This window comes from Cyclospora cayetanensis, unplaced genomic scaffold, assembly GCF_002999335.1.
Source record: "Cyclospora cayetanensis isolate NF1_C8 unplaced genomic scaffold, CcayRef3 CcayRef3_contig_61, whole genome shotgun sequence".
Classification (NCBI taxonomy): Eukaryota; Apicomplexa; class Conoidasida; order Eucoccidiorida; family Eimeriidae; genus Cyclospora; species Cyclospora cayetanensis.
In genome coordinates this window covers 111,334-128,663 of record NW_020312602.1, presented here as the reverse complement: position 1 = coordinate 128,663, position 17,330 = coordinate 111,334, and the positions used below count along the sequence as shown (strand labels likewise).

The 17,330-nt window shown below is 51.4% G+C and overlaps 3 protein-coding genes across 3 annotated transcripts; 2 read left to right on the top strand and 1 right to left on the bottom strand.

Moving 5' to 3' along the window:
* Nucleotides 1-1,207: 1,207 nt before the first annotated feature.
* LOC34623058 (58 kDa phosphoprotein) lies at nucleotides 1,208-3,535 on the top strand. Its single transcript, XM_026335208.1, has 10 exons — nucleotides 1,208-1,232; nucleotides 1,485-1,633; nucleotides 1,786-1,950; nucleotides 2,051-2,267; nucleotides 2,335-2,405; nucleotides 2,503-2,604; nucleotides 2,706-2,793; nucleotides 2,951-3,109; nucleotides 3,225-3,283; nucleotides 3,392-3,535. The coding sequence occupies exons 1-10, from the start codon at nucleotides 1,208-1,210 to the stop codon at nucleotides 3,533-3,535; spliced, it is 1,179 nt and encodes a 392-aa protein (XP_026190993.1).
* A 261-nt stretch (nucleotides 3,536-3,796) lies between these two features.
* LOC34623059 lies at nucleotides 3,797-4,650 on the bottom strand. Its single transcript, XM_026335182.1, has 7 exons — nucleotides 4,525-4,650; nucleotides 4,375-4,471; nucleotides 4,256-4,317; nucleotides 4,164-4,198; nucleotides 4,027-4,109; nucleotides 3,884-3,963; nucleotides 3,797-3,829 (listed from the first exon to the last, which is right to left on the bottom strand). The coding sequence occupies exons 1-7, from the start codon at nucleotides 4,648-4,650 to the stop codon at nucleotides 3,797-3,799; spliced, it is 516 nt and encodes a 171-aa protein (XP_026190967.1).
* Nucleotides 4,651-5,490: 840 nt separating this feature from the next.
* On the top strand, nucleotides 5,491-16,743 carry LOC34623060. Its single transcript, XM_026335192.1, has 15 exons — nucleotides 5,491-5,632; nucleotides 6,167-6,282; nucleotides 6,400-6,633; nucleotides 6,839-6,928; nucleotides 7,188-7,279; nucleotides 7,489-7,558; nucleotides 7,614-8,270; nucleotides 8,846-9,484; nucleotides 9,525-9,815; nucleotides 9,958-10,307; nucleotides 10,394-10,817; nucleotides 10,902-11,551; nucleotides 11,711-15,140; nucleotides 15,284-16,160; nucleotides 16,583-16,743. Exons 1-15 carry the CDS (start codon nucleotides 5,491-5,493, stop codon nucleotides 16,741-16,743), a joined length of 8,223 nt encoding a protein of 2,740 aa, XP_026190977.1.
* Nucleotides 16,744-17,330: the final 587 nt, after the last annotated feature.

Sequence of the window (17,330 nt, the reverse complement as noted above, 5' to 3'; positions counted from 1 at the left end):
GAGAATTCCTACTACTACTTAGTGCCGATTTCTTGAATTTTCCAACTGACCCTTCACAATGCTTGCGTTCTTGTAGAACGCATCAAGGGCAACACAAAGGGGGATGATCTGTACTTACTCTGATGCACCCCCGTTTACTCTCTACGGCACGCTTCAGGCCACTTTCATCTTTTTTACTCTACAGATTTCGATGGAGCTAGTACACAGGTATTCGTTTGGCATTCCGGTTGCTTCCACTTCCAAAGAATCCTCCATGAGCATTTGCATCTTATTTATTGTAAACTTGCCTACGATTCTTGGCTACCCTTTCTACGGAGGCCTGGTGAGTGGTGCTGTTTTGCGTTATTCGTCATCAATAGCTCATTTCAGTCGGTGCAGTAAAATGACACTGCCTAAATAATGTAAAGAAAACCTCTGCTTGAAGGCCTCATCGAAACGAAAAGAAATTTTGCTCCCACACATCTTCGAAGAAGTGGTTTCAGGTGGATCGAGGTGCCTATAAGATTATTTTGCAGCCAGTGCACTGCCTCAGTAAGGCATCGGATGTATTTGATACACGAGTAATATGGAAGGAAGGCCCGAGATCGGACATGCAATCGAGCTTCCTTATTCACAGGACATCGTATGCAATATGCAGGTTTTGTATGTGGATGGGTGGAACTACATGTACACGACTGACGTATTGTTCTGCATGCCCCGGAAAAGTCTATCCCAAAGTAAACTAGCAGAAAGCTTAAACCCCGCCTTCACCAGGTAGCACAGAAAAAAGCGACAGCTGTTTGCGTGAGATCGCCTTATTTTATCATTTTAGCGTGAGACATAACCCCCACGGGGTCTGCCGACGGTTTGGCGTGATTCTCCGCGCCTTACTTAGTGGGGACCAGCTCAACACTGCATCTCTCCAGCTTGTTTAGCTTCCTATATTGCACAGATATTGCTCAATCCCCGACCTCATGCGTGAGACTTTGGTGTGTGGTCTATCACACAGCGGCGCCGCAGTGGCCAAGCCCCAAAGCCGCACATGTCACAAGATTCACAGCTATCCTTCTGCCATAACCACTCGGAGTTCTTTCAATTCACTCACAGATTATGGACTAGATACGTCTTTTATTAACTGCAGATAGAGAGTCCTTCTCTGCTGTGTACCGGATTGCCACAACTGCCAGCCTGAGGGCACCCCGTTCGATCGTGGTGATTTAGAGAGACAATGGCAGCATTCGGGGAAGAGAAGAGTAGGTGTCAATGTTCCTTATCACAAACGGCATGCTATATATGCAAGGGCTGATGTAAGCGTTTTGCTTCCTTGAGCATAGATAATTGGCTGCGGATTCTGTTGTAGATAACGCCTCCAGGTGCTGGGCTGCATTATTAAATGTGAAATACTGCAGAGTGCGTGCAGAGTTTATCCTTTAGATGATTTCCTTCATCGTGAATATGTGAAAGTGGCATCGTGCAGTGGTCTACGGTTTGCAATTGTTGTACAGTTGCCGAGTTGGAGGCGTTCGTGACGCTAGTACGCAACGACCCAAAAATCCTTCACCGGCCAGAGCTTGCCTTCTTCAAAGAATATCTTTGGTCATTAGGCGCTAGAATCCCCGATCTACCAGAAGAGGAGGAGCCTGAGGAACCAGAAGTCAGTCAAATACGCAGTTCCTCGTGGGTCGATGTTGCAGTCGAGTGAAATACGTCTGGCGACACGGATTCTGGGGTTCTGTATTGACATTGTGGATAATTTCAGTGTTCATTTATATGGCTGAACGAGGGAACATATTTTCATGTTTGCAGTCTGAAGAAGAAGTGTTTAAGGTGGAATCCCTAAATGACGAAGAAGTTGTTGCACCGGAATCCATACCACCACCCGAACTTGCACCTGCTGGAGAAAAGGAGCTTACGGATGATGACTACGACAAGCTTGCTAAGGCCAAGGAAGCAGCGACGCAGGCTCTAGAAGTAATTATCACATGAACACACAATGCTTTTTCCTTCTGCTTTGTACATTTGCAGTAAAAGGGTCGCGTGTATTGCTGGAGGGGATCCCCTGTGTGTTTAGGCTGGTGACATAGGGAAAGCGATTGACTCCTACACAACTGCATTGCTCATTGGCAACCCTACTGCACTTTTATATACGCGAAGAGCTGAGGCCCTGCTGAAGCAGAGGAGATTTGCAGCCGCAGCTAGGGACTGTGATGAGGCATTGAAACTGAACCCAGACAACGCAAGGGCTTACAGGATTCGTGGGACCGCCAACAGGCAAGCCACAGCACACTGTGTTGCATCGCAACTGCCGTATGTATACAGGAGCTATTCTGGTTATAGACAGGGTTGTTGTTGTAGGCACTGCTTCTTCCTGCAGGTATCTGGGAAACTGGAAACAAGCTCACAGCGACATAGAAATGGGACAAAAGGTATGGCAGATTGATTGTTTGCTTCTGACAACTAGCACATATCTCGAATTCAACATCCATTGGAGACGCCGTTACTTCTCCGGGTTTTTGTCCACAGATAGATTATGATGAAAACATTTGGGATATGCAGAAGCTCGTAGAACAGAAGTACAAGAAGATCGAGGAGCACGAGAGGTCTGTGCAGCGGAAGAGAGAAGACGTGAGTCTAAATATCTGAGCTTATTCTCCCATCCGTAGCCCTTATATGCGATAAGAGTGCCAATCGTGCAGCTCTCTCAGAAACTTGTCTGGTCTGCGTAGAAGGAAAGAAAAGAGCGCGAAAAACGAGCTCGAGCACAGCGTGAAAGCGCCCAGAGAGCCTACGAGGAGCAAAAGAAGCGTGAAGCTGGTAGGCAACCTATGATTATTTTCAGTATCATCGCTTGCAGGCAAACGAGGTTTCTCCGTTGAACCTAGATCCCGATACTGAGGTACAAATGCAATTATCGGTTTTCCACGACTGTGCGATTCAGAATTTTGTAGAGACGGCGGATCGTGCTGTGGAGGAATGCCAGGAGGAATGCCAGGAGGTATGCCAGGAGGAATGCCAAGAGGTATGTCAGGAGGAATGCCAGGAGGTATGCCAGGAGGTATGTCAGGAGGAATGCCAGGAGGTATGTCAGGAGGAATGCCAGGAGGTATGCCTGGTGGCATGGGAGGACTAGGTAAGCTCGGATACTGACTCAGGAGCACCTGTGCTTTTCTCAGTAGCTTAGTCAGACATTAGGAAACGCTGTATTGCCAAGTGCAAGCAATCTTTTATTTCTTCGTTTTCTACAGGAGGTCTTCTCGGTTCCATGAATGATCCGGACCTGCAACAGGTGTTTTCCAATCCAAAGGTGAGTACAAGGAGAACAAGGCGTGCACTCAGTTACGACGAGGGATCCTGTTCTGCCTAGTTTTGCATGGACTATAGACGTTCTGTCCTGCTGCGATTGCCTTCGCAGATGATGGCGGCGTTTCAAGACATCTTGGCGAATCCCGCGAACATGTCGAAGTACAAGGACGATCCCGATGTTGCGGAAGCGATTTCCAAGCTAACCCGCAAATTCGGGGGGGGAATGCCAGGGGGGTTCAACGTTCCTCATTAGCGGTTCAGCAAAAAATGCGTCTTTAAATGGATTCCCGGCATTCTTTGGGTGTATTATCATAATTTGGGTAACTTGCCCCATTAGTAACCTGGTTCCATCGATACCTCAAGCCACTTTATACATGAATGCATTTTGGAGTCAACCGTCCGTCGGACAAGTTCTTTGTGATTTCAAGAATATTACAGATGTCTGTCTTGACTTGAGTTCCCAAGTGCTTCCCAGCTGGGGCAGCCATTCGTCTTAGTACAGACGCGAGCAATGTTACTGCCATCCTCCAAGGCGCTGCCCTTCTCCCTGATCGCGTTGCTTATAAGGCCAAGTTGCTTTGAGTAATGCAGTACCGTGTACCTGAAATGGAGACCACCCCCTCCAACCGTCGCTACGAGTAGCAGGTTCAGCCCATCGTGGAAGGAAAGAACGCGGTCCACCTATTGGTACACATTATTCTTTGGGATTCATCTTGACTTGCGATCAATCAGATAGCGACCTACGGTAGGTTGGCGAGTCGAAGACATACTGGAGCTGGAACAACGCCAGACAAGAGGCGCAAAAGTCAAGCACATACACAATGAGCCTGCACTCAAATATTGTTTTTGATTCTGCATCCTCGCGTTCTTTGTATGCTTACTCTAGTTTTGTAACGGTGTCTGCTAGCCACACTTGCTGTTCAGTAAACGAACTGCATATCAACCGTCGTTCACGTTGTATAATGCAGCTTACTAGATGCGTGGACAACAAGATACTGAACCAGATAAAGCCGCTCATGAATAGTATTGCCAGGCCTGTACTTTACGAGCTCACTAAGCTCTGGCGCAAGCGCCTCTAATGTCAGTACTTACTCATGCCTAATGCCAGCGTGATGCTAAGATGAGTTGGCTTCCTACAGTAATAATACAGCAAGCCGCCGAGAATTGCCATGGCCAAGGCTCCTCCTACCTAAGCAGCTGGGTGAATGAGACACATGATGGCGTAGAAACAATCTTTCTTACATCTTGAACGAAAAAATGGGCAATCAGGGAAAGCAAGCTGTATCCCGCGATGGAAAGTACTCTCGGCTTGGATTTTTCGAACTCATCCCCCTCAATTGGAATGTCCTCTGGGCCGCCGACAAACATCGATGAAGCCGTGCAGTCTAGAGGAAAGGGGCACCTGCACAGTTCAGTAATTCGGAAGCACCGAAATTTGGCCGAATGGGTGAAGGAGCGGAGCATATGGATTAGACACCAACAATGATTATGATAGCGAGCACACGAGTATGTACACCCCAACGGACTCTCGCCAGGGCAGTTCGTGCTATTTCGTTTTCGCGGCAAACAGATGATGTTTTTTCAGTAATAATTACACGAGGAAATGTTTCTGTATCTTCTTGTTCTCAAGTGTTTCGCCATTGAGAAGGGGTCACCAGTCCCCACGACCTGCCGTCCGTTCATAAGCTAGAGATATGCCATTGAAGTGCTTGGTTCAACAGAGATGCCAATATTTTCAAATAGTCGTCAGAATTTCGATTGAGATCGCTAATTTATTTGCTCATTAACTGGTGGAGCCTCCTGGATACTCCTATGAGACTGCACCGCGCAGAGGCAGCGCTCCAGGGGATTCACATAGGCATATAACAACCCTACAAGAATACAGCTTAGACTTGGAGGCACCATTTCTATTCACATATGATTGAGACTTGAATATATCTTAATTGAGGGTTTGCGCCGGGAGAGGCGCATGATCAAAGATCACAAAAGTTGCATGCTTCTCGAAAGAGTATCAGTTTCCTGCATTGCCCTACTCAAGGTTCCCACAATGCTTAGTGTATGCTGAAACAGGCCAACACCGCAAGAAAGCAGAATACTTTTTGTGCGCTCGGTAGCTTCTTCACTATCAGCAAATGCACTCGTGTCACTGCGACTGACATTGCGGATCGATACGCCACAGGCTTCAGCAATGGTCGTTGTGGCTTGCAAATGGACAAGATATTGGACTCAGACCGTTTGCAGCCTTATAATGGCGACATAACCCTAAAGCGGGCCAGCTGCTCCCGTAAAAATCACTCTGCTCGTGAGCAAACCCCGAAAGATTCATCGAATCTGGCCGTACGAGGCGAGGGTAGGTCTCATGCAATATGCAGTGAATGAGGAAACGAAAAGCTCCACCCTACTTAGTGCGCAGGCCCACAGTCCAATTAAGGTACTGGCCCGAAATTTTGCATACTTTCACAGTGTATCGCTCCACCGTGAAGTACATACCTGACGTCTTTGACGTCGGCCACAGCGTTAAGCAATCATGATTTCGTTGTTTTTGTTTTTCTTAGACAAAGCTGGCTTGTAAAACCACAAGCACTGGGATAGTCCAAAAAATAATGACAATAAACAAAACGTAGTCAAGGTGGTACTTCCATTCACTGTAGATGCAAATTGTAGTAAATTCACGCTAATCTCCAGTATATGTGTGTTTTACAGGTAGTGATTCCAAGGTCTGACGCACATATTTTAGTGGTCTAGGTACCTTACCCCTTCCGATGCCGATGAAGGCAATCTCCGTCCCGTTCAAGATACACTTTACTTACTACGGCAGCGACTAAGCTTTGCTTTGCTTTTCGGGAACTCATTCAGGAAAGCACATTGTTAAACTATGGGAAAGGATGTGTGCCTCCCCATGAGCACCTTGTACCCTGCCGACTGTCCTTGAGGAATCCCCGAAATTCAATATCCAGTACACCTGATGAATGCCCGTTCTTAGTTATTCCGGATTCCATTGTGAGTACGACGATTAAAGAAGGATAGTAGAGAATTGCAAAAGAAACTGCTGGTAGGACGAGCGGTTTGTTCACATTTGTATCCTCTCTAGGTCAATCGTGGGGTGCCATATTGCAGGTCTTTGACAAAGTGGTTCAAGGAATTGCATACACAAAAAAAGTTGTCCTTCGTAATCGTGAGAACGTCAGGAGGCGATTGCGCCTCGAAATAGACTCCAAAAGCCCATTTCGGCTCTCTCTTCCAGCGTATCATCGAGATGGAGCTCTCACACAAGAACCGTATAGTCGCAACCAAAAGTCGCCAAATGGGTGTCGGGTCTTCGGAGCGATAGCGACGGGAATGTGCGTCCAGGTAGGCAGCTTGTCGAGTCCCTCATTGTGTAAGTGCTCTCTAGTGCAGAAAAAGGCGCTGAATCACAGTTGTTGGAATAGTGGCTTCCCCTTGTGCAAGGGAAGCTACAACGTTGTGGCTACTATCCCACAGTTTGATGCCACTAATACCTGTGGCCAATCCGACACTAAAGCACTCAGCTTTCGATAGTTTTATGACTGCACAGTTCTTGGTTTCCTTCTCTGCAACTTCTTCCGCTCCTGATGCAACTGGCTTCATAGAGCTACACACCGAGAAGGGCGCGTTCGCTATTCCGGTATATCCTCCCGCGTCCTGCCCCGAGAGCTTCTCCTCAAAGTTATGAATCCAGGCTTTGCTATGCCTTGTGCACCAGATGCATCCTCAAGGGCTCACTTGGGCAGACTTTAGCTAATACGCTGCACCGATTTCTGTGGAAACTTGTGGCAGTCTTCTAACTCACTGCCAGGGATAGTGAATCTGGCTGCCCCGGCCCCAAAACATGCACTGCTAAAATCTGTGATCAAGTTATATCTTGGCAAATGACTTTTCCTCAGATTATTGCTCGCAAGGAACCTCCCGTGTTACTTTCTTTGCCTCGTGTCCTCCATTTTGGCGCTGTGCGCCCCGGAGAGTCGACCTGCCGGGAGTAAGGAAAGCTCCACAGAATTCAACCATCTTAGGACCACAAGAACACAAAGATCATTTTGCGTGCGTGCAGCTGTTGCATTCCGGTTCTCAGTACGGTTGCGCATGCATTTCTTAAAGTCTTTAGCGATGTTAAGAGGATCCCCTCTGTACAGCCCACCATCCATTCTGCTTTCAGCAAACATGTCGCCCTAAAAAACCCCGTTTTAGCACAGTGCTCAAAGTCGACGACCTCACACATACGTGGGCTACTAGTTTTGATGTTACCTTTTTTGAAGAGGTTGGCTCAGGAGATTTGGGTGTTGGCGGTTCTCAGGTTAACGATACATCATAAGGGGGGCAATGCTGCTTTGAGGACCTTCATAGTACCAGCAAAGCCGGCCCCATGTTGTCAGCACGCTGAAGATCCATCCCCTCTGTTAAAAGCCTCCAAAGCAGCAGAACAAGCTGATTGTATAAGCTTCCTTTTAAATCATGGCAGGCGAAAGGACGAGGATACGTTCATGGTAGCAGAACGAGAGGTGCTCTTGCTGCAAGGGCGGAAGGACCCGTCACTCTCTATCCGATTTTCCCCAAGAGAACCTGGTCTTTTTAGAGCTACCCTGTTGCTTATTCTTTCCGAACGAAAGGTCTCTGCCGAGGCTCGGCCTGAGCCGCTTGGCGTGGTTGAACTGCAAGGGATCGCCGACGCGGCCGCGCTCACTCTAAAGGAGTTCTGTGGCACTCAGTTGCCCATGGAACTACTCACACCCCTGGTAGATCAACAGATTCCCCAAGGGCATACGCTATTAGGAGGAGCTGGTACTCAGACACCAGCCCTGGCATGCGACAACGCAGCTGGAATAGGGTTAGCAGCAGGTGCGATAACACGGCCTGCAGGCGCACTACAAGAGGATGAGTTGCGGCAGCTTCAGGAGTCGTACGAGACTGCGCTTTGCCTGACGGCCAAAGAAACTCTGTTTCCACAAGTCGTTGACTTTGGATATACCTTAGTACGAAGCTGAAATAGCCTCTGTACCCAGCCATGCCTCAGCCAGACATGCTCCAGCTTTATGTACCGTTGAGCTAGCCACGCAAGTACTAAAGCCATAAGGGGCATTGGGTTCTTTGCGGTTTTACAGCCACAGGGCCCAAGGATTGTCCAAACCCTCACGCTTTGCAACGAAGGGGCACTGCCCATTCGCCTTGCATGGCACCACGATACAACCACTATCTCCGAGCACCTCACAAGCACCGACTTGTTCGCAACAGCACCGGAACCACCCTTTATCACATCCTTATCTGAGGCCTTTTCAGTGTCGCCAAAGGAAGTTTTCCTTCAAGCCAAGGAGAGCTGTTCGTTCCGCCTTGTAGCGGACCCAAGACTGCTACCGCGCACACTCTCAGACTCCCCAGAAAGCAATGGCATGGAAGATAGAATTGATTCGTTCTGCTGCTGGGTCTCCCTTCGGGTGTGTACAGTTTAGGTGAAGCTCCTCAGATCCTTCTCCCCCTCTGGGGACTTTTTTCTTGTCCCTTTGCATTGCCTTGTATGATAATGTGTGCCTGTGTTGCTCGTGCGTTGTAGATGATGGGAGTCCTTAAGTGTGCTCTCCTCTCTCCTTTGGTCTACCTGAAGGGTCTGAGTGCTCCAAGCTGCCCCTGCTTAAATGCCAAAGAGATAAATATGCAACGCGATACGAACGATAGCATGGCGGCACCACCCCTGCGCTGGATGCCGCTCCTCGCTACTCCCAAGAAGATATGTCGTCAGCCGAATGGAACTTCCTGCACTCAAGCCGTGGAGACATCTCAAGCTGCGGAAGCAGAGCAGAGAGAGTGGGAGATGCTGCGATTCCAGATGCGCCTCAAAATAGATCGCCCCCGTGTGGTGCTGCTCGGGCCCCTTCCTGAAGGAACAGCACCTTATGTTGCGCGCCTCAGACCTGGAGTCGTGCAGAGTATCGCCTTAAGAGCTCGAAACGAGGGACGTTCTAAAGTGCGTTTGGCAGTGCGACGCGACGTTAGGGGCTTGAAGGCCCGGTGGAGGATCCCCTACGCGTGCTGTGGCAGTTCGAGCAGCGGCAAGCCACCTGGCGAGGACCCTAAGACGGCGTGGCTTCTCCGTGTCGACGAAGAACAGCTGGAGGCGCTGCAACGAGAACAAGACTTGGCAAGTGTAGACCCTAGCCCGTCACTTGTGCCCCCCCTGTACATCCAGCTTCGTGTTACTGCACTGTATGCACTGAGCACGTTTGCTTCCGCAGGTCGTGGGTCTAGGACCTCAGCCATTCGGGTACTTTTGCATTTCCCCAAAAGGAGGGACCCCTCTCTGCCCTGGAGCGGAAGAGGCACTCATTCTTCGGGTGCTGCCACTCTGTTGTGGCTCATTCTCCGCGAGCGTTGCTATATCCGTGCTCCCTCCGGCCTCAGAAGACAGTGCAGAGCCGGACGAAGCAGAGCTTGTAGAACAAGCGCGCTTGAGCTACCCAGTGTCTGTTGAAGTGGCTGTTCCTCGTGTATCTGCAAGTTGGCCGCCTGTCCTCGATTTCGGGACGGTACAACGTTTTTGGCCCTTCACTGAAAACACAACGAAGTACCTCGTTTACGTGAAGCTACAGGCAGCGAGCTGGTCGGGGGGCAAAGCTTTTCTTGAGCCTCTTGCAGCACATGTTGGCTGTGTGTCTTATTCCTGTTTAGGTGCGAGCACATAGCAGGACAACGCGCGCCCTGTTGCTCTACAATCCCGCACCGGCTCCCGCCATCGCTCGCATCCGCATCCTCAGTAGCGAAACCACCGCAGATGCTGCAACAGCCCAGGGAGCGACGCTGGAGATGCAATCGATGGCAGGCGAGTTTCCCTGCCACTTTGGTTCCTGCCTTCTCAGGGGCCCCTCCGCGGGGGCCTTTGCCCCACCGGCGACCGCAGTCTGTGAGCCAAGCACAGAAAAAGGCACGGAATCGGCGGATCCCACGTGCAGCGTTGGGGAAGCCGCCCCACTTGCAAACCCCAAAGTTCTACCAGGAAAAGAAGAACCGGAGACGTCCAGGCTGCGATCCTGCATCCAGTGTCTATGCGTAGACGAGTCCCTACAGACGGCAGAGCCCTTCCTCTCACACGCTGAGAAAGCCGCAGAAGAAGCAGCAGCGGACTTCGCTGCTGCTCTCCATGCGGAAACTGCGCGTGCTGGTGCGAACTTGAAACGGAGGGCCCTGCATTGTGCAATAAAACCTTCATGCCCAATAACACACCTAGAAGCCTCGAAAGTGTAGCCGTCAGCCAACAAGCAGACCTGTTCGCAGCCCACCCTGTATGCGCTGTAGGTGGCGGCGAAGAAGTGCAACAGCAGCAACAAAACGTCCTTCTGCATCACTTGAAAGCGTGGAAACAGCAGCAAACATTGCAACAGGGTCTGAGAAAACCTTTGGCAGCAGTGATTGGCATGTCTGGCCGGGTAATAGCGTATCCAGGGCATGTTGTACTACCCCCTGGAGGACATGGCGTGTTTTTGCTGATATTGCGGGCGTCTCACCCCCAAGAAATTGACTCACATATTTTTGTAAGGGGGCACCAGCTTTGCAGGTGGATTTTCGTCCCCAAAGCACCCTTTAACTTGGCAACTGCATAGTGTGTGAGCTTGCAGGTAGAAACCTTAGAAGGAGGACAACCTGTGGTAGTATCCATAAGGGCGAAAGTCACGCTTCCAAAACTTCGCCTAAGCTCGCACCTTTTGGAGCTTCCCCGACTCTTTTTAAGGCAACCAATGATGCTGAAAAAGCAGCTAACGGTGTACAACGACTCCGATATTCCAACCAAGATACGGTGGACGTCCTTAGCACCAATGCATCATAAGGAGCAGGAGCAAGACCAGTTGCGGCACAGCGCTTGTGGGGAGGGACCTCATAGTTGTCAAAGTGACCAGGGCGGCTTGCTAGTCTCCCTGAGTCCGGCTGAGTCTATCCTGCGAGAAAGAAGCTCAGTGAATGTAGATATTTGCTGCGTCGGCCTCTGTGCTGGCACCCGCTTGGAAACCAAGGCTTTCTGCAAGGGAGACAGCCTGCTGGTGCCCCTGCAGGTTTCTCTGGCCGGCGCCTGCAGCGGCGTCTCCGTCACATACGCACTGTTCACCCAACATCAACTAGTGGCCGCTGCATGTCTTCTACAGCAGCGAACTCGACAAAACAAGAGCCAGGAGCGCTCAAGCACGCACCCTGATGCAGCTGTAGAGCAGCACACTCATATTAAACAGGAGCACAAGCAAACACCGTTTGAGAACAGACAGCAACGAAAATCGCCTAGCTGCGTCAGCAACGTGACCAATAACGGCAGCAGAAGTAGCGCTTGCCGCATGCACAACAGCGCCAGCTGCAAGGGCAGGCATGGCAAACAGCATAGCGACCTGGCCGCACGCAAAGGGAGCTGTAACATCGCCAGAATTAGGAGCATTAACAGAGACATCGAGTGTACAAGTGCCAGCGAGGAATTAGACTGGGGAGTAGAGGCTGTTGAAGTACTTCAGGCTAGCGGTATTGGCACGTGGGGTGCCTTGGAGTGCGGTGTTTCCAATTCGCGGGGAAATAGTGAGGGATCACAAGAGCTGGCGCTTCCGAAGCTGCATGCCGGAGGTGACTCTGCGTTCGTGTACCTCCTAGCCATTAACAACTCTCCGATACCTGGAGCTCTTCAGGTAGAGGCATTCACAGGGCAAGCGCCGCAGCAGTCGCTGCAGAAGCGGCAGCTACATGCGTCAGCCATTCGACACCCCAGCTTGTACGAAGAGGGGAGGCCAGTAGGAGCCAGCATGTGCCCGGATTGCAGTGGAGCCAATGCAGAGTGGAGTTGCAGCAACAGCCGCAGCCTTGTATTGGGAACGGCGCGTAGATCCTCCTGCTCCAGCACTCCCACCACCAACAGCCTCAACAGCGCAAACAGTATTGAAATAGGCTATGCTTCATCGCTGACAGCAGAAGCCTTGCTGATTCAAGCGGCATCCTTCAAGGCTCCTTCGGAGCTGAAACAATTGTTGCCGCACACATCTGCTGCACAGTCTCTGGCCTTCAAGACAAAGTCTGGTGTGTATACCCTACAGGCCGCTGCCGGGCGGCAGCGGCGGCAGCAGCTGCTAAGGATGACTGAAGATGGCGTGCTGATCATTCCACATCCTGAAACCCCATGTGAGCTGCAGCAGCACCAAGCCGTGCTCCTGGCCATCGAAATTTTTGGTGCAGTGCCTGCGGACTATGAAGGCATGCTTAGGCTTGGCTTAGCGCCATCCGAGCATCTGCAGCTTCCGTTGAAGGACCCCCAATGGGCACAGGAGCAGTGCCAGGTGCTGATCCCAGTAAAAATTCCGGTTTGTGGATCCTTGTTGCTCCTGCCACCACTGCAGAAATCAATCCGTTACCGCGAGTGCGAGCCGCCGCTTATTACTGCGCAGATAAGCCTGCAGCAGCCCCTCATTGCGGCACAGCTGCAGAAGGAGCAGACAGCACTCCAGCGGAGCGGTGTTGTAGCTTGCTATCGAAAAACCGCTTTACTGCTGCCACTAAAAGGCACCAAGAAAAACACAGAATGGCTTTTCGCGACTGCAGCAACCGCCGAGGAGCAGCAGCAGAAGCAGCAAAACGAGACCCGGCAAAAGCTACGCCGACAGAGGCACGACGAAGAAGTGCGTGTGAACTTTAAAGTGGAAAACAACAGTAACCAATGGCTGCAAGTCAACTGGTCGCTCTTTGATCTCGGCCTCTGGGAAATGCAAAGAATGCTGCAGCAGCGACTCCAGCAAGCTGCAGCAGTACGGGATGCTGCCCTTGAGGCACTGCGACAGCGCGCAGTAGAAGCTGCACGTGAGGCTGCAGCTGCGGCAAGCGTCGCAGCTGCAGCAGCAGCAAAAGCAGAAGCGGCCACAGTAGCGTCTCATTCGTCAAGCCCTGCGCCTCCGAGAAAGCCAGGGATGCTGCAAACAAGCAAGGCACCCTCTCTGTCATCAGCTCTAGTAGCTGCAGCGGCTGAAGCTGCTGCAGCTGCTGAGGAGGCGGCTCTGAAGGCGACAGAGGCAGCGACAGCAGCGGCGGATGCCGGCATAGAAGAGGGCAGCCGCGGGTGGGAAGTGCTAGCTGGAATAGTGGCAGAAGCCATGGCATCAACGACTTCACACATGGCAAATGAGGAGCATGCCCCAAAAGAAGATCAGCACCAAGAAATCGAACCGCCACTTAAGCCCATGGAAGAGAGGCCCGAGCAAGAAGCTGCTAGTGCACCCAGATCAGCACCGAAAATGGCGATGGAGATAGAAACAGCTCTGAGGGCCGAAATAACAGCACCTGAAGGTGCCACACACCAAAGTGCTGCCGCGATGCCTTCTAAAGCAAAAGATGCTGCAATATCCCTAAATAATAGGGCTGAAGGGGTGGCACCGACTCCGCATGCGGCTCCAGCGACAAAAACACAGATCGACACGGAGCTGCTGCCACCACAGGAATACTTTGTGAGGGAGTGGATGCCGCTTTCTGCTGAGGCAAGGGGCATTGCAGCTGCCTCAGTAGTCCTACGGACTCACAGGGCCTCTGTGCCAGCCGGACAAACACCCCACGACGCAGCTGTACCGAAAGCAAACGTGATTAAACATGCTGACTCTCCTGCTGCTGCCACATACGAGCAAGTGGAAGACGAGTTTGCTGAACCAGAACCACTTAGACAAGGACGAACAGCAGCAGCAAACGACGGGCTCAGGGTTGTTACAGAAGGCTTTGTGTCTGGCCCAGAAGAAGAGTCGAGCAGCAGCAGACGCAGCAATCTGGGCAGCAATAGCGGGAACCGCAGAAAAAAGCCAGAACAGTTTTCTGAAAGAGAGGGGCCTAGTGCTTTGGGCCCCATCCGTGGAGATAGAGCGGAAACACTCCTTACCGAGGTGATCCCACCACTCTCCTGTGCACCCCGCATAGAGCCGTGTAAAGCGATTCTGGCTCCTTTTGAGAGCCTGGAAGTATCCCTTCACTGTGGACTCTTGTTGGCAGCCACGGGAGTTCACAGGCTGAGAGCTATAGCCCACGCAGTACCTCTCGCTGCAGGGAAGGCCTTTGCAGCACACGACGCATCACCTGCAGCTGAATGCCCTTCGGGGCAGACGACACCGGTGGGGTCGAGCACCCAAGTAACGACACATGAAACTGAATCGCAAAGGCAGCAGCAGCAAACGATGCAGCATGGATTCGCATCACGGACAGAATCAGGCAAAGGTCAAGCTGTAGTCGGGTGCACGTCCAGCGCAGTAGACAAGCAGAAGGAAAAGACTTTTAGAAACACTACATCAGCTTTTCCATTGGTTTGGCCGTATTCCCAGCAGCCACTATACACGGCATCGGATGCAAAGCTTCATAGCGTTGAGCAGCAGCGTACTGGCACTATGCCTGGTCCTCATGTTGCTACCAGTGCCACCAGAACTGGTGCAGGTCCGACGCCTATTACAGCATTGACAGCCACACAGCGTTCTGATGCTGAACCACTTATCGTGGACTTTTGCATTGAAACAAAGCCCCCATGTTTTCGTTTGAGCTCCAAAGGCGAGAGCCATGGAGAGGCAGCGGCGACGGAGGGAACAGTCACACCGCCTAAAGGTACTGCGCGTCTTGGTACTGTGTGGTTCACCGCGTCCCCAGTAACAAACGGAAGCAACGGACAAAAGGCTGACGTCTCGGAGGGCTTAGTCCTTCGGGAAGTGCTGCTGGAGCCACTGCCATACTGCAACTCCATTCGCTGCGGTGTCAGCCTGGAGGGCAAAGCTTTCAAGCTATTCCAGGCAAAAGTGCAGGACCGGCACCAGCAGGAGAAGTTTCTGCCGCAGCAGCAGCAAACACTCCACCACCATCCAGAGGATCGTCTGGTAAGAAGGGTTGGGCAGCTAAAACCCCTTATGTCCTCATAGCCGATGTGCATTCGGTAGACGTTCAGTAGGCAGCCATCTTAAACCGATATATCAACACGTGCAGAGTGTACGAACCAGCACTGCTGGCGCTACGTGTACAGATGTTCACGATTAAGAAGGGCCAGCAGCTAAGACTGGTTGTGGGGTTTTTGCCTCCAACGATTTGCGAGCTGACGAGGGAATCCAAGACAAACTGCACCGGCAAGATCTCTATCTTTCTCCCTGGAGTTTCACCGCTAAGCAGTACTCAGACAAACTCACCACACGGGCCTTTTCCGGTCTGTCCAACGTTGACAGAAGAGCAAGCAGCGATAGAAGAGCCACTCTGCCACACCCTGCTGAGTGGCATTTTGCGAGTCTTGCGTCCTAATGAAGATCCGAGGCCCTTATTGTCACTAGGGTTGGCAGCCCTTCAGCAGTATCACTACCAACAAGCACCGCCTTTGGAAGCTGCCAAAGCACTGCAACAGGTCCAGCAGCAGGTTCTGGTCCAAGGCCTTAACACTGCGTGGCCGACTGTTCCGGCAGCAGCAGCGGCAGCTATTCTCGAAGGAGGAGCAAGCTCCAGTCAGAAGGCGTTTGGTGTGTCAGCAGCCTTGCAAGCATCAGATCAATCAGCGGCTGCGGAAGCAGGACCTCCAGAGTACACCCAGACCATCGCCCTCGTGGGGATTTGCAGGCAGTCCCTCATACTAATGTGGTGTCCTCCTGATGAAGGCGAAAAGGAGACTCACCGCGAAGAAAAGAGGGGTTCATGGGCTGCGCATTGCGTTCCCAGCGACCCCCTGGTCATAAACTTCAGCACCACACATGTGCAAGCCAGAAAATATCCGGCCAAACTGCTCCATCTCAGGGCTGTCTCTGGGACACCTTCAAGATGGCAGGTCGAAGAGTGTCAGAGCAGTGAAAAGCCTGACGCTGCCCCTGCTACAATGCCAGTCCACATGGTCAGTGCTTTCTTCTACTGTTCAGTCTCAAGCCAGATGGCTTCCCATCTAGAATGAACACGGTTAACCTAAGGTCCTATGCACGGATGTCTCCCCCCGTTCGTCTTTGAAACCTTCTTCAGAAAGAAACCCAAGACGGCCAAACCAGTAGTTTCAAGTTCAGCTTCACCACCGGAACACTGGGAAGCCGCACAGGGGCAGAGGAAGGCCGCAACGAGGCGACCATCATAATATGCTTTACGTGAGAGATGTGAACAGATGACGCAAAACCAGCAAGCCCAAAATTCTTGCTTTCTTGTCCTGTGTGTGTTGATATTATGCTTTCCATCTGATTCTGCATCACCCACGGCCTCTGAGAAATGTGTATTCAGCCGCTCCTATGCTGTTTGTTCCTCTCGGCTTGGCAGTTCTGATATTGAGGATGAGTTCGCTTATGTCTGTGCCTCAGACCAGCCCACGCTGGACACCACAAGTCTCTTTTTAGGATCTCGGCAGATCTTGCAGCAGCGCCGCAGTACGTAGAACTACGGGGATATGCGACAACTGATGAGACCTTTGATGTTTGCGCCTCTTTGGGCAACCTCGCAGAGCCCCCATACCAATGCATTCCCTAGTGTCCCTTTATCTAGAGCTTCTGCGTCTCTCTGCTTTGAATAGTGCAGCTAGATTACACTGGCCCTGACGGCGGTCTGCAAATGGCGACGTCTACCTGGATACACTAGCCATTCAGCCGCAGCACACCTGTGCAGCTGGCTGGATGGCTGGCTGCCGGACTGTTATCTCAAATCCTTCGAGCCTCGTTGAACTCGAGCACTGCATACAGAGCTTGTCGACAAAACGTTCGACAGCAGCTTCTTCGGTGGCTTGGTGCCAGATTTTTGAGACTAAAACGCCTGAACCCCTGGGTGTATCTTACATGTGGCTTGTCACCGAGAGCGCCATTGCCCGCCGGGAGTTGCATAACTAAAAACTATGTTTTTTTAAAACACCTTATCAAGTCACGAGAGAGACGGTTGTAGCGCGATGCACCACAAGAGAATACCTTGTCGCCTGCACCGACCCCTGTGTGTGGGTGCATGAAAATTGTAGTCAAGCGTCCCTGCATTGTAGAGTGTTCGAGAAGCCGAGAAAAAGGCTTTAGAGATCAAATCTGAAGGTGAAAAAAGTGATCCCGACTAGAGCCAAGCTTCTCTACTGCCAC